The sequence below is a fragment of the Notechis scutatus genome, chromosome 6 (genome assembly GCF_049901735.1).
Source record: "Notechis scutatus isolate UNSWTSFEM ecotype Mainland chromosome 6, rNotScu1.2, whole genome shotgun sequence".
NCBI classification, from domain to species: domain Eukaryota; kingdom Metazoa; phylum Chordata; class Lepidosauria; order Squamata; family Elapidae; genus Notechis; species Notechis scutatus.
This window is the reverse complement of record NC_142014.1, coordinates 23,501,756-23,516,926: the sequence shown is the minus strand read 5'-3', so window position 1 is coordinate 23,516,926 and position 15,171 is coordinate 23,501,756. Positions and strand designations below refer to the sequence as shown.

Sequence of the window (15,171 nt, the reverse complement as noted above, 5' to 3'; positions counted from 1 at the left end):
TTTCCATGGTTAAGTGAATCAGGTCACTAACCACATCCTGCTCGCCCCATTGACTTTGCTTATCAGAAACTGGCCAGAAAGATCGCGAATGGAGATTAGATCACCCTGGGATGTAATCTCATATTGTAAACTGTAAAGATGTAAATTCTGATTAAAAACTCGCTGGCTATCAAGTGCCCAAATGTTGATAATGTGTCCGTGGGGATGTTGTGATTATGAGATCACCATTTGCAAATTGATTTGGTAGCTTCTCCAGAAAGACAGTGAGAAAACTAGCAGGGAAGACTGTCAGGCTGCTGCCTACCAAAGGATTTTCCTTCCAATCTGGGCACTGGTGGGGGGAGGGTAGAAATCCAGCTCGGACCTTTGTGATTGTGGTTCATTTCTCCAGCCCATCACAGAAGGGGAGAGAAACTCATGTGCTTCACTGCAAAAAGGAAGCTTGGATCCTGAAGTCCCAAACTCCATTTCTGCAAACTGCCATGGGAGTTAGCAATAGCAATAGCACTTAGACTTGTATACCAGTTCCCAGTGCTTGACAGCCCTCTCTATGCAGTTTATAGAGTGAGCATATTGACCCCAACAATCTAGATCCTCATTTTACCGACCTCAGAAGGATGGAAGGCTGAGCCAGCCTTGAGCCAGTCAGGATCAAACTCTTGGCTGTGGGACAGAGTTAGCCTGCAACACTGCATTCTAACCACTGCACCACCACGGCTCTAAAAGTTCCCTTTCTTTTTCTCTTCCCGCTTAACTATCAGCACTGTTGCTTAACATCCATAACTAGGACAGCCGTCATTGCGTGAAGCGGTCATGTAGGCATCTTGCTTAGGGACTGCTTCACTCAAAGACTTAAGATTGCAATCCCAATCGAGGTCGTAAGACGAGGGCTACCTTTGTAAATTTCTTATTTTACTCTCTTTGGCTGGATGTCATAATTCGTGAGCTATACCCCAGTGGGGAAGGAAGCAATAGAAAATAAATAGGAATATTTAAAGTTCATTTTGCATTGTTTGTTTCTTAAAGATACGCATTCTAAACAATGGTGAGTGATCCCCATTTGTCATGCCCCTGGTGGAGACTGACTCTGAGGGAGAGGAGGAATAGTTGACAGGGAGCGGAAGTGTGGCTTCAGAGGTGGTGGAGGAGGCTGGGGAAGGGCAGAGGCCGGCTGAGCAGTCAGGGGAGGGCCCAGGCCCATCGCCTCTCCATCCTAGGGCAGGCAGGGAGGAGAGGATAAGGGAAAGACATGGTCTACTCGGGAGGAGAAGGCCATGATCCTCTTCGTGGGTTGCAGGTGTGACAACTGAATAAGAGTTTGGACCTGCGTGTTGTGGAAATATCTCTAGTTTATGGTTCCTCTCTGAGTTTGGTGTGTTTCCCAGTGTGTGTTCTGTTATCTGTGGACGTCCTCCAGCCCTTATCTTGCCTGGTTTGTGTTGCTTTTTTCCTTCTTCGTGTGACTGTGTGGGAGTTTTTTTGTCTTCTGTCAAAGATATTCGGAGCTTGGAAGCAAACTGAAGGAATAAAAGGGGCTTCACCTGTTTTTTGTGACTGTGTTTGTTTTGTATCCCACCCTGGGTCATCACACCCATTCACATAACAAATACAGGAAGTCCTCAACATATGACCATAATTGAGCCCAAAATTTCTATTGCTAAGCGAGACATTTGTTAAGTGAGTTTTCCCCATTTTACAACCTTTAATCGCCAGCAGTTGTTAAGTTAGTAACATGGTTGTTAGGTGAATCTGGCTTCCCCATTGTCTTCACTTGTCAAAAAGTTGCAAAAAATGTTTGCATGGCCCTGGGTTACTGCAACCGTCATAAATATGAATCAGTTCCCAAGCATCTGAAAAAATTTTTTATCATGTAACCATGGGGATGCTGCAATGGTCATAAGTGAGAAAAATGGCCATAAGTCACTGTTTTTCAGTGATGTGGTAACTTTGGAATGCCCACGAAACAAACTGTTGTAAGTCAAGCGCTACGTGTAGAACAAAATACACAAACATTTTGCGGTGCATAAAATGACACTCTTAAGACTTCCAATTTAAAATGTGTATGCGTGTAATATTTTTTGTTTTCCTCAAGCAGCATTTCTCAGGTGACAATTCTGTAGAATAAAGGAAAAGAATCAGGGCTCTTGCAAAACCTGATCTTGCATCTTAGAATTTTTTTTTTTAAGCCTCTTGTGTTTTCTACATGATTATGTGGTTTTGGTTTTTTTTCCCCAAGGTTGCTGATTCATGTTGCACTGTGGCTGTTCCCCAGATAATAAAACCTCCACAGGGACTAATGGATATTGGCAGGGGTCTCAGCAGGAACCTTTGTTCCCTATTTATCTGGCAGCCTGCAGCCTGCAGCTGAGCGGGGCGGAGAAGAAGGGGGAAGTCTGCGGTTTGGGGCTTCCTTCTTTATCTCAATCAATTTTTTCCACCTACAAAACGTCTGTTGAATCGGTTGGCTGTTTATGAACAGGGACAATTCCTCACTGGCTTCCTTTTCTTTCCCTGTCATGCCATGAGGTTAAAAATGCATGATCTGCTTTGTTTGGTTGGGATTACATGTTTATTTTCTGCCTGGAGATGAAATTGGAGGGGGCGGGGCGGGCATGAAATCACCAACGCGGCCAGTCTTAAAATGAGGATTCCGTTCAAAGCATCCAGCACTGATGGATTCATTGGATCTGTCTGGCACCCCTTTTAAACAGTCTGCATCCTTGCAGCTGGGTCTCTGTGAGTTTTAATTTTGATCTTTGTGTTTTTTATTATATGAAGGTTAAAAAAAACAAAACACTCCAACAACCACTGTGGTGAGCTTTGGAGCAGACTTATCCCTCCTCCAAAACACTAACCATTATCTGATCAATTTTCACGGTATGGAATATAAGCATCTCCTCCTCCAACGTTAAGAGTCCGAAGCAGGAGAAGGTTCCAGATGTACTTTTTGGAAAGCCTGCTTCATTCCTTTCCTGCACAGGAATTTGGGGTGCGGGGAAACCAACCCATTATCCTAACCCTTTGTGATTTGCTTTTTCTCTCCAAGGCAGCTTTATCACGGCTTTATCATGCTTTAGACTTGCTGCTCGGTTCCTACTTCCCTTTGCACCACTTTTTGTAAGAGAGAAATGAGACTGGGGAGGCTTGGAGAAATTGACCAAGTGCCAGGGTTTGTGCAATGAGGGAAGAATGCAGACGAAACAGATCTCGCCAACTTGCTGCTTTCTGTAATTCTATGCTGATCCAACCATTCCAACACATCCTAATGAATTTTGATACGGCGTGTGTGCCTGAGGCCCTAATTACACAGCCCTTTCTAAAAACATTTTAAAGTCTGTTTCCAGGCAGAATATAATGCTAATACCATAAATGTGCATTGGCTTTATAGTCAGTCTAGTAAGATTTACTAAAAGTAGTAATGCCTATGACAATTGCTAAATATTAAAATTGTATAGGTCTTTAAAATGTCTTCTTGGAACAGGGAAAGCAGATGCAAAAATATTTCCATCTTTTATGGAGAAAAGACAAACTTCACAATGTAGATAGTCCTCAACTTTTGACCAAATTTCTGTGGTGCTCTCCTTGAAGCTTTAAAAAATGCACAGAGGCAGAATGTCTAAGTTAAAGCGATTTCTGCGATCCATTCATGCAAAGATTTCTGAAGGAAGAAGGATCCCTTGGAGATTGCTCTGCAAATCTTCAGTAGCTTCTGTCACCCCATTCACTAGCTGAAGTAGAACAGAGTAAAGTGTTAATCATAATACTGTTCAAAATGTTCTCTTCTTTGGAACAGCCATACATTCAATATGAATTTGTTGCGGAACTACTTTCGTGTGGCAAATCTCAGGTCTTTTACAGAGATTCCATGTTTTTAGTCCCCCCATTTTTTCAAGAATTTTCTATTCTATTGGACCTCTCTGTCACTTTTCCCTCTGCATATGGATAAGTGCAGTGGCCCTCTGGCACTTTTGTGTGCTGAGTTCAAAAATACTGATAGAATACAGCCCCAAATACCTGTATGTAGGTCTGACTTACATTACAGGTATCCAGAGGACACACAACTCTTGCAACTCTGCAAAAGTAGGTCACTTTGCAGTTCAGATATCTATTCCAGAGTCAAATCTCTATTCTACTTTTCTTGGGTTGGTTTATCCTTAAAGTTAAACTTTTTGAATATTGAAGGAAGTTTTGTTTCCATTTTGTTTTGCTTCTGTACTTTGCTGTTCTGGTTTGCGGTATTTTCTCTTAATAAGTTGGTTGTTAGTTGTAAGCCGCCCAAAATCATCTGGGCAGTAGGTAACTAAAATAAGTAAACCAATAAATAAAAGGAAGTATCGATTGCTCCACAGGGACATCTGTAAAAGTCAAGATGGGTTTGAAAAAAGTCATGACGCCAATCACACATAAAAAGTGCAGGGTTTTGGTCTTGGCTGCCATAGTGACTTCTTCGACCCCCTTCTGGGTCAGGTTTCCTGGTCGTTGGGATTCATCATCAATCCCTGTCAATGCTTTATGGAGCTGAACCTTGCATGAGAGGCTGTGAGAAAAGAATAATTTCAGTAAAGCCATTCGGAAGCAGCCAAAAAAAAAAAAAAAAAAAAAAAGATTGGTATCACTTGAAAATTGATTGGCAGTTTATTTTTTAAAAGGGACGTATGACTTCAAGAGCAATTGAACATTTCTGTACATCCGTTGCCCTGCAGATCTGAGTTGGCATATTTGCTTGCTAGTATCTTCTAGAGCAGGACACCTGTGCACCTGGAGCTTGGTCACTAGTGTGTGATATGGGAAGCCACATATGTTTTCTGTTGTTCTTATCCGTGTAGTTAAGAGCCATCTTAAATTATGAAATCCATCCACACTGTGGTTAAAATCAGCTCCAAAAGTTAAAGAGAATGGCTGAAATTTAGATGAGATTCTTGCCTGCAGACTTTCTGATTTCTTTGAGAAGAATCCTTACCATATAAAGCTATTGACTGTGTAGAGTTTTGGCACCGATGTACTGAATTGCATTGAAATATTCTTCTCTGCCTTGTTTTCTCTTCTTCTCAAATACTCTTGTGAGGAGCCAGGAATTTTGCTAGACAGGACCTCTATTTAAGGAACATGAAATACAGTCTCAAGAGTCAGGAAAAGAACAAGCAGCTGTTACTTGTAGCCTGTTCTCACTTTCTGTTCGTAAATCAATATTCCCTACTTGGGAATTTATTTTATTTAAACTGTGTTTCCATCTGAAAAGGGGGGGCTTTGTACCTGAAGCACTTACTGTAATAGGTATTTGGTCATCTTGAATGGGTGGAAAAGCTTGATCATCACTTCTTGTCTTACTACAAAGTTACTTAGCTGTAATAACCTGCAAACATATTACTTTCTCGGCAGCCATCTTGAAATACTGGCATTTCCTTCTCATTTTTCCTTGGGATTGATGCTTGCTAGGTGAGAAACAAATCCTTTTACAGTAACTAAAGATGGAAGCTGGCCAACATAGAAGAGCTAATTGGCTTCCAAAGAACGGGTCTGCTTCTGGGGTTGTTCCAGTGATGAAATTCAAAACTTTTTACTACCAGTTCTGTGGGTGTGACTTAGTGGACATGACTTGGCTTGGTGGGCATGGCAAGGGAGGGATACTGTAAAATCTCCATTCCCTCCCTACCCCACTAACCTACTTTCCAGCTCCGTTCTCCTGTGCAGGGCAACCAAAGAAGACCCAGCCAATCAGCTGGGACTCGGGAGGCAGAGAATAGATGGGGGTGGGGCCACTCAGAGGTGGGATTTGCCAGTTGTCCGAATGACTCAAAATTTCCGCTACTGGTTCTCCAGAACTAGTCAGAACCTGCTGAATATCACCTCTGGGTTGTTCCTAGGGGCCATCTTCCCCTCTCATAGTAGGATAGTAAAACTGTCATCCTTGTATATTTAAATAAGGAAGATAGCTATAAATCCAATATATGCAAATTTTTAAAAGTGTAGTAAGTTCTGCATACGGTGAGAGAATCCAATAGAAGAGAATATCTGTGGCTCAGGGTTGAATTGTGGTACTCTCTGAGCCTGGCTGATTGCTTACAGATGCTTCATTATCCAACTAGGTTACATCATTAGTGCAAGGAAATTGGGGTTTGCTCCCTGTTATATACAGTTTGTAGCTTATATATAATAAATAACATGTGGTGTGGCTTATATACAGTAGTTACTATACATAAACAATATAGAAGCTACATATGCATGTAATCCTCAACTTACAAACATTTGTTTAACAATGGTTTGAAATTATGACAGCCTTAGAAAAAGTGGCTTCTTACTTCTCATCCTTTGAAGTTATGATTATCCCACCATTCCCGAAATCACATGCTTGCAATTCAGGTGCTTTGGCAACCAGCCTGAATTCATGATGGTTGCAGCATCTTGTGATCAGATGATTGTGACTTGAGACGGTGTTCATTTTATTAGAGGAAATGTCCCTTGTCTGTCTGTTTACTCCATATGTCTCTGTCTCTGTCTCTCTGTCTCTCTCTCTGTCTCTGTCTCTGTCTCTCTCTCTCTCTCTCTCTCTCCCTCTCTCCCTCTCCCACCCCCCCCCAGCCTGTGGGCCGGGACCTGTTCACAGCTGGCCTAAGCTGGCGCATGTGTGCACGTACACAGCTCAATTTGCCTGCCCCTCTTCCCTTCCTCCGGGCCGGGCCACAAACCCGCAAAGTTTGGGGAACGGTGTTTTAGCAGACAGCAGCAAAGGAAAGGATTTCCTGCTCCCTTCTCAGCCAGCCTCTATAAAACATACCAAGTCTGCACTTTCCTCCAAGAGGAAATCATAGATAATAAATGACAGAACAAGCCACTGAACTGGAGCAGGAACATCTGGTTGGAAGGTGGATCATCTCTGTCACCTCGACTTCCTTAGTTAGATGGCTCTGTGAAAGGAAGGAAGCCCAGCCATGACCTTCCTCCCTTTCTCTGCAGCAGAATCCCATCCCATCTCTCTTTGTTATAATGTTTGGTTCCACTCACTGTCTCTCCCTGACCCATCCCAGAAGTTCAAAAGGAGGCAGCAGTTAAACACACAAAAAGAAACCATTCCAGCACTATGGGAGTTCAAGCCTGATTTGGGGTCACCTCTCCAGCAGCTGCTCTCCACACTTGAAGGGCAGTGGCTCTGCTACCTTGGAACAGGAAAATGGACTTGGATCAGCTCCCTAGTTTGGGTGAATTACTCATCCCACAACAACAAAAGCTTGCTAGATGGAGAGAATTTCATTATTTTCCTTATAAAAATAAGTGAGTAAAATTGGGCAGGAGAGACTAAACTCTCTGCCTGGTTGCCCTCTGGAATAAGTTGCAGGAATTCTAGTGTGGGCTGAAAAAGAGCTGACCTCCATTTTGGAGTTCTGTATCTAGTATCCTTTCTCCAAAGACCCTTTTGGCCTGAGTGTTTTGCAAAAGAAGCAGTTGCTTTAAGGGGCAAGCCATAATAAAAGTGGCAAGTCGTCATTTTTATGAGTTCAGTACAGTTTTAAATCCAGGTTAGTGATTGGTATCATTTTTGAAAAATAATTTGGAGTAATAGAATTTAGTGTAAACAAGTCTTGTCGTTTTGTCATTGGGATATTTTTCTAAGTACCGTATATTGGAGTCACATTTCTCCATTTATCCTGCTGCTTTTTCTAAATATACCTGTAGTTTTTAATAATTTTTTTTTTTACTATTGCAACAGTAAAAACTAAACTTAGAGAAAGGGAATAGAAAAAGAAAGAATAAAAAGTGCAAGCCATAAAAAAGAGAAAGGGATGAAAAAATTGCAGTATAAAGAAGTGACTTCCAACCTTCCTCATAAATATAAACAAATGTAATCATTCTTTACCCCCTGTATAGTTACAAACAGATCACATCCCTTCTTTGTAAGCAAAACCCTAAAACATCAGCTTTTCAATCCTTGTATCGGCAAATAATCCATAAAGGCTTGTAGAACTTTTTAAAAAAATCTTAACCTCAATCCAATAAAACAAATTTATATTCCTCCCTTTTACTTCTAACAGGCTTAATCTCGAATTCAATCAAATATTGTCATAGTATTTGATTTCCCCCCAGTTCTTTATCCCATTGTACAGTGTTTTTTCAAGGTTTTAACCCATCTCTTTTGTAGATCCAATAAGAAAACATTTCCAGATCATTCTCTTGTATTTGTATTTCCCTTTTAATTTTTAAAACTTCAGACATGTTCTTTTATATATCCAGTAAAGTGGCCTTTTCCAAATCATTCTCTTGGACTGTAATTTATAGTGCCGCTTTTAGTACTTTCTTTTGGACATAGTCTATCAAATTGAAGTAGACATCATTACTAATACTGTTGATGCTATAGCTGCTAATTTCTGGCCCCATTCTTCAAAGATCTCTTAATAACAATAGCAGTTAGACTACCCCATAGTGCTATACATCACTCTCTGGGAAGTTGACAACGTCAGCATATTGCCCCCAACAATCTGGATCCTCATTTTACTGATCTCATAAGAATGCTGAGTCAACCTTGAACCCTGTCAGGATTGAACTCTAGGCTGTGTGCAGTGTTAGCCTGCGATACTGCATTCTAACCACTGTGCCACCAGTGGTTAACCAGTGGCTAATGTTTCTCTTGTCATTACATTTTGTGTCACTTTATAAGTCCAAGTATTAATCAGTATTAAAAATTGGCTTGCTTTTTTTCTCCTTCTGCTTTTCCTTCACTTTAGTCCCTTCTAGTATTCAAGTTCTGAAATCAGTAATTTATCTTTGTTATGTCTTGCAATAGCCAGCATAGCCAAAATAAATCTATTTCCCATGAGAAGCTATTTATTTTTTTATAGTGCAGACAGAATTTCTGAATAAATATGGAAAAAGTGTCTCCCACATTCAAGGCTGGAAAAAAGAACATGTCAAAAACCCATTGACTTGGAGAAAGAGTTGGGGAAAAATACGACTGAGATCCTGAGTCAGACTTCTATATAGCAATAGCACTTAGACTTATATACCACTTCACAGTGCTTTTACAGCCCTCTCTAAGCAGTTTTCAGAGTCAGCATATTTGCCCCCAACATTCTTGGTCCTCATTTTACCCACCTTGAAGGAATGGAAGGCTAAGTCAACCTTGAGCCATTATTCAGGATCGAACTCCTGTCAGCAGGCAATGAGTTAGCCTGCAGTGTTGCATTCTAACCGTTGCGCCATCACGGTCGCCCCTCCCCCCCTCCATGTCTAATATGAAGCCTAATAGTTTCCAATTAGGTGCCATGGAATTTGTAGCAGGAAATGGTATCAAAGAAGATTGTTTGGCAGATAAAGTTAATGCAGAAAGGCACATACCCGTGTTTCTCATAAAATAAGGCTAGGTCTTATTTTTTTTTTGAGCCCCGAAAAAACAGCTAGGACATCTTTTCGGGGGTGACTTAATTTCTTCCCCCACACGCACCTCCACCTAGAGTGCCCCATGCGTGCTCACCTCTCCATGAGGCCGCCACTGGAAGCTCCCCAAAGGTAGAGTCACCAGCTGCTTCTATCGGCCGGTAGAAGCGGCCTCGGGGCGAGCACGCACTCACCTCGCCACAAAGGTGTTTCTATCAGCCGATGGAAGCTCCCCAAAGGCAGAGTCACCAGCCACTTTGGGGCTACCTGCATGGCGCTCCTAAAGGCAAGTTTTCTCCCCCCCTTCCCTTCCCCCCATTTCTCTTCACCTCGAGTAGTTCTAACGAACGATGTGAGAAATGGTGGGGAAACGCATGGTTTAAATAGGCCTAAATTTTGGGGGGTGGGGCTTAATTTCACCTCATGCCTAGAAATCATGCTGGGCCTTCCTATTGGTGGAGGCCGTATTGTTGGAGAAACACGGTATTAATTTTCTGAGTTACAGTTTGAGATTTATTGAACTGCATTGCCTGACAAGAACTGCATTGTTGCAAGCAGGTGAGTTAAAGCATTCAAACCCATCTTGTGTATGTGTGTGTTTGTACCTGTGAAGGTCATGAAAACGGATGGAACCAGCAGAAGAGTCCTTGTGGAAGACAAGCTGCCCCACATCTTTGGTTTCACTCTGCTGGGGGAGTATATTTATTGGACAGACTGGCAAAGAAGAAGTATTGAGCGGGTTCATAAGCGGACAGCAGAAAGGGAGATCCTAATTGACCAGTTACCTGATCTCATGGGCCTCAAGGCTACCAACGTCCACAAGACCATGGGTGAGTGTCTTGAACATCTAACTCCTCTCCTGTAAACCAAAGAAATTATTTTGTGAATTTGTACATACTTTTAAGTACCCTAACCACAAGAATAAGGAATTTATGAGGATTTGAAAATTCTCAATACAGACCCTTTGAATGCCATCTAAAATTGGGAGGTGGGGGAGAGACCCTCTACTGATTGCAAAAGGCAATTACATGACCCCGGACACTGCAATGGTCATAAGTATGAACTAGTTGCCAAGCACCTGGATTTTGATCACATGACCATGGGGATGCTGCAAAGGTCATAATTGGGACAAACTATCATAAGTCACTTTTTTTCAATGCCATTGTAACTTTGAACAGTTGTTAAACAAACTGTTGTAAGTTGAGGACTACCTATATTTGTATTGGAGAAAGCAGTTTTGTCACATTTTCTGACAGGCTGTGTTAGCTATTAGGATGGAATGTAGTCTGAAGTTGCAGGAGCAAGTGGCTCTTTCCCAGGAAGCCAAGAGACAGCAGAGCTTGGAATGTCTGGTGGGCAGAAGAGGACAGGGGTAGATCCTTCCACAAAGCGTATCTATAGTTATTGCAGATAATTGCTTTAGTCAGGCAAGATTCTGTCCATGGGCGAACAGCCATAAACAGTTCAGAAGTAAATCCATTCTTTGGACCTGACAGCTATGGAGCAATGATAAAGATTTAGCAACGCTAAAGGCTTCGTTTCTGCTTTCTTCAGGTACAAATCCTTGTGCAGAATCCAATGGGGGCTGCAGCCACCTCTGCTTGTATAGGCCCCAAGGATTGCGCTGCGCCTGCCCCATCGGCCTGGAGCTCCTGAGTGACATGAAGACCTGCATTGTCCCAGAAGCCTTCCTGCTATTTTCCCGTAGAGCCGATATCAGGCGAATCTCTCTCGAGACAAACAACAATAATGTTGCTATTCCACTAACAGGAGTCAAGGAAGCCTCTGCCCTGGATTTTGATGTGACTGACAATCGCATCTATTGGACAGACATCTCGTTGAAGGTAATGTGGTCACACCTTGACCATGGTTAGCATATCTCTAGTGTATTACTAAAATTGATTGAAGAACATTTTATCAAGCCGGACTCACCAGACCGAGTCTTTGTTCTTGTAGCAGATAAGTAAAGTCCAAATGCTGGAGATGTTAATACGTCTTCTCTTCTCTTTCCTCTTCTAAACAAGGTACAGGTAATCCTTGACTTACGATCACAATTGACACACAGCCCCCCCCCCCAAAAAAATTACGTTGTTAAGTGAAACATTTGTTCAGTAGGTTTTGCCCCATTTTACAACCTTTCTTGCCACAGTGGCTAAGCGAATCACTGCCACTGATAAGTGAGTAACCCAGTTGTTAAGTGAATCTGGCTTCCCTGTTGGCTTTGCTTGCCCAACAGTCACAAAAGTGGATCACATGACCAATGGTCATAAGTGTGAACCAGTTGCCAAGCATCTGAATTTTGATCACAGGATCATGGGGATGCTACGAAGGTTGTAACTCTGAAAAACGGTCATACGTCACTTTTTTTTCAGTGCCGTTGTAACTTTGAACGGTCACTAAATGAACCATTGTAGGTCAAGGACTATGTGTAGCCCCTTCTTTACTTTGCTCATGCTTGTTAGTAGTATCATTCCAATGAGGGGAGATAAAAATGCATCTGCGTTCTATTAGAGATCAAGCTCTATTTGACAAATAGCTTTGTCTGTTTGGATCCTTTCTCAACTATACTGATAAGGTAGCACAGGCACATAAATATTCATACCTCCCACCCTTTCTCTTCCTTGCAGACCATCAGTAGAGCGTTCATGAACGGAAGTGCTCTGGAACACGTGGTTGAGTTTGGATTGGATTATCCAGAAGGCATGGCTGTGGATTGGTTAGGGAAGAATCTTTACTGGGCAGATACGGGAACAAATCGTATCGAAGTGTCAAAATTGGACGGACAACATCGGCAAGTTCTAGTCTGGAAGGATCTTGACAGCCCCCGGGCGCTGGCTCTCGATCCTGCTGAAGGGTGAGCTGCTCAAATTCTTGGTATTTTAGCAACTAAACTGAAATTTTAATCTATTTCCTGACGTCTGAGAAATCAGCCCTAAAAAATTCCATCAGATATTGTAAGATACCCACCAGTTTAAGATAGTTTATGAAATTGGGCAGAAATACATCTATAAATCAAAATAAGGATAAAAAACTGTGATACAGTAATGCACTAGATTTTATAATTGGGTAATTCCATTTAGTCCTGTTTTTCTTAGTTATTTTATTATTTACATTTGCATAAAACTCCCCTGAATTGGCCAGCCAGTGCAATTGCGCCAAATTAGTTTTAAATTCAATTCAAAGTTTTACACAAATGAGCAGATACAGTGATAATCTTGTACTAAAGTTCCCTTCTGTAAACAAAAATTTTATCATTCGGAATTATTTTCTACTCCTGATTGCTTGTGCATCTTTATGAAATAAACATGGAATATTTGTTATGCCTTCAGGTTTATGTACTGGACCGAATGGGGTGGGAAACCCAAGATTGACCGAGCAGCCATGGATGGTAGTGAACGTAGTACTTTAGTGCCAAACGTGGGCCGAGCAAATGGTCTGACAATCGATTACGTCAAAAGAAGATTATATTGGACTGACTTGGATACCAATTTGATTGAATCTTCAAATATGCTGGGTGAGTTTTTTTTGGCCGTAATTATCAACTAACAGTCTTCATTATGCCAGGATCGTGCAGGTTTGTGGGTGCGCTGTTTAACAAACGTGGCTCATGTAGATAGTGTGATTTCCACAGGTCAGTTGGATGATGGGGAATTCTCTCCTTCAGGTGTCTCTATTGCAAGGAGGATAGTCCCTGTATTGAAAACTCTGGTTGCCAGCTGCATAAGGGGTGGGGCACAAGGGATTCTGGGAGGGCATTTTTCCTTTGGAATTAAAGATATGCAGGACAGGACTTTTTGGAGTGGAATTTCCCACTGCAAAGTCAAACGCTATCTGACGTTTGGGAAGGAGCTTCCTCCGGCATCTCCCTCTCAGTCTTCTCCAAAGCCTTCTCAGGGCCTTCCATTGTTCCTCATACAATTTAATGACTTCTTGTAGTTCACGTTTTATTTAGTATTAGCCACCTCAAAATTACTAAGTTACACCTCAAAATTACTAAGAGACATGGTGGCTCAATGGCTAAGATGCTGAGCTTGTCAATCAGAAAGGTCGGCAGTTCGGCGGTTCGAATCCCTAGCACCACGTAACGGAGGGAGCTCCTGTTACTTGTCCCAGCTTCTGCCAACCTAGCAGTTCCAAAGCAGGTAAAAATGCAAGTAGAAAATTAGGGACCACTTTGGTGGGAAGGTAACAGCGTTCTGTGTGCCTTGGGCATTTAGTCATGCCAGCCACATGGCCATGGAGACGTCTTCGACAGTGCTGTCTCTTCGGCTTTGAAACGGAGATGAGCACCGCCCCCTAGAGTCAGAAAAGACTAGCAAGTCATATGTGCAAGGGGAACCTTTACCTTTTACCTCAAAATTAGTAGAAAGGCGAAAAGGTGAAAAAAATATTTGATACCAACTATGGAAAGTTCTAGACATTGATTTATGATACAGTCAATTCATCAAGAACTATCTTCTACAAGTTAAATTATATCCATTGATGTTTTAGTGCTGTTTGGATATGGAGCAAAATGTACACATTAACACCACAAAATAAAAGCAGATTCAAATGGAACCCCTGCAAACTGTCTTCCAGAGGTGGGAAATGAAACTATTACCATCAGAAAAAATGTCCCATTTTGCGATTACGATTCCTGAAAGATAATGGAAATGTAGCTTAAGCTAATCTTTTTTCAGACACGTATGGGACTCTGAACAGTGTCAAAAAATTACATTAAATTAAATTTAAAAACAGTTTGGGGCCACAATATTCCCAAGAAGACACTCTCCATACTCCAATGTCTGAACTCTTCAGAACAAGCGAGGCCTTATGGGGCCCCATTTAAGAAATTCCTTCTCCCTGCAGGCACACCGGTTGTCAGCTTAATCTCTTTTTGGCACTAGCTAAGTAAGACATTTTACAGATGATGGCCAAAAGATAGGGAAGATTAGGCCTGGGTAAGACTTGGATGGGAGCCCTCAAGGAACTCTTCAGGGCTTGGAAGTTCGAAAAGTATCTCAAAGGAAAGCAGTGCCAAACCTTTTCAGTACTATTGCCAAGATGTGTCCTTCAACCTTGAATAAATTTCTTAATGACCACCTGGTGAAAGGGAAGCAGTGTTTTTTCAGATACCACCAAGACTTGACAAGATGCTGCTACCTGAGCCAGACAGCCTAAGCTTTAGACTTCTTTTCTGAAGAAGAGAAACAGGCTTTTATATTTATGATTCAAAAAATAACATTTTTGCTACGCCTGTATTCCAGCAATGGAATATTATACACATAGCAATAGCACTTAGACTTAAATACCACTTCACAGTGCTTTTACAGCCCTCTCTAAGCAGTTTACAGGGTCAGCCTGTTGCCCCCAATAATCTGGGTCCTCATTTTACCCACCTTGGAAGGATGGAAGGCTGAGTCAACCTTGAGCCAATCAGGATTGAACTTGAATTGAGCAGTGACTTAGCCTGCAGTACTGCATTCTGACCACTACGCTACCCTGGCTCTTAATATCATACACATTGTTTGTTTCTTTGATAAGTGCAATAGTTTGGGCCATTTTGTATTTTATTTGCAAGCTTCATAATACTCCAAGCTATACAGATTCTACTTTGTACGTGAGGGATGAGCAATGTGTGTGAAGCAGGGCATTCATGGCAACGCACAGGTAGTCCTCGACTTACGGTCTTAATAGAGCCTGCCCGCTTCAGTTGTAAATTGTGATGGGGAAAAGCAGGTCACCCACACGACCGCCCCAATTTTACAGTTGCATCAGTCGAGCAAACCTATTGCTAATTATGAGTCATTTTCAGCAAAAAGTCAT

The 15,171-nt window shown here is 41.9% G+C and overlaps 1 protein-coding gene across 1 annotated transcript in view; it reads left to right on the top strand.

The window, feature by feature from the left end:
* The window catches only part of LRP6 (LDL receptor related protein 6), a 73,300-nt gene that overhangs the window by 38,214 nt on the left and 19,915 nt on the right, over positions 1-15,171 (top strand). The window contains exons 8-11 of the mRNA XM_026679261.2: positions 9,980-10,196; positions 10,921-11,210; positions 11,994-12,220; positions 12,696-12,880. Coding sequence (XP_026535046.1) covers positions 9,980-10,196; positions 10,921-11,210; positions 11,994-12,220; positions 12,696-12,880 — 919 coding nt within the window. The remainder of the gene's footprint in view (positions 1-9,979; positions 10,197-10,920; positions 11,211-11,993; positions 12,221-12,695; positions 12,881-15,171) is intronic.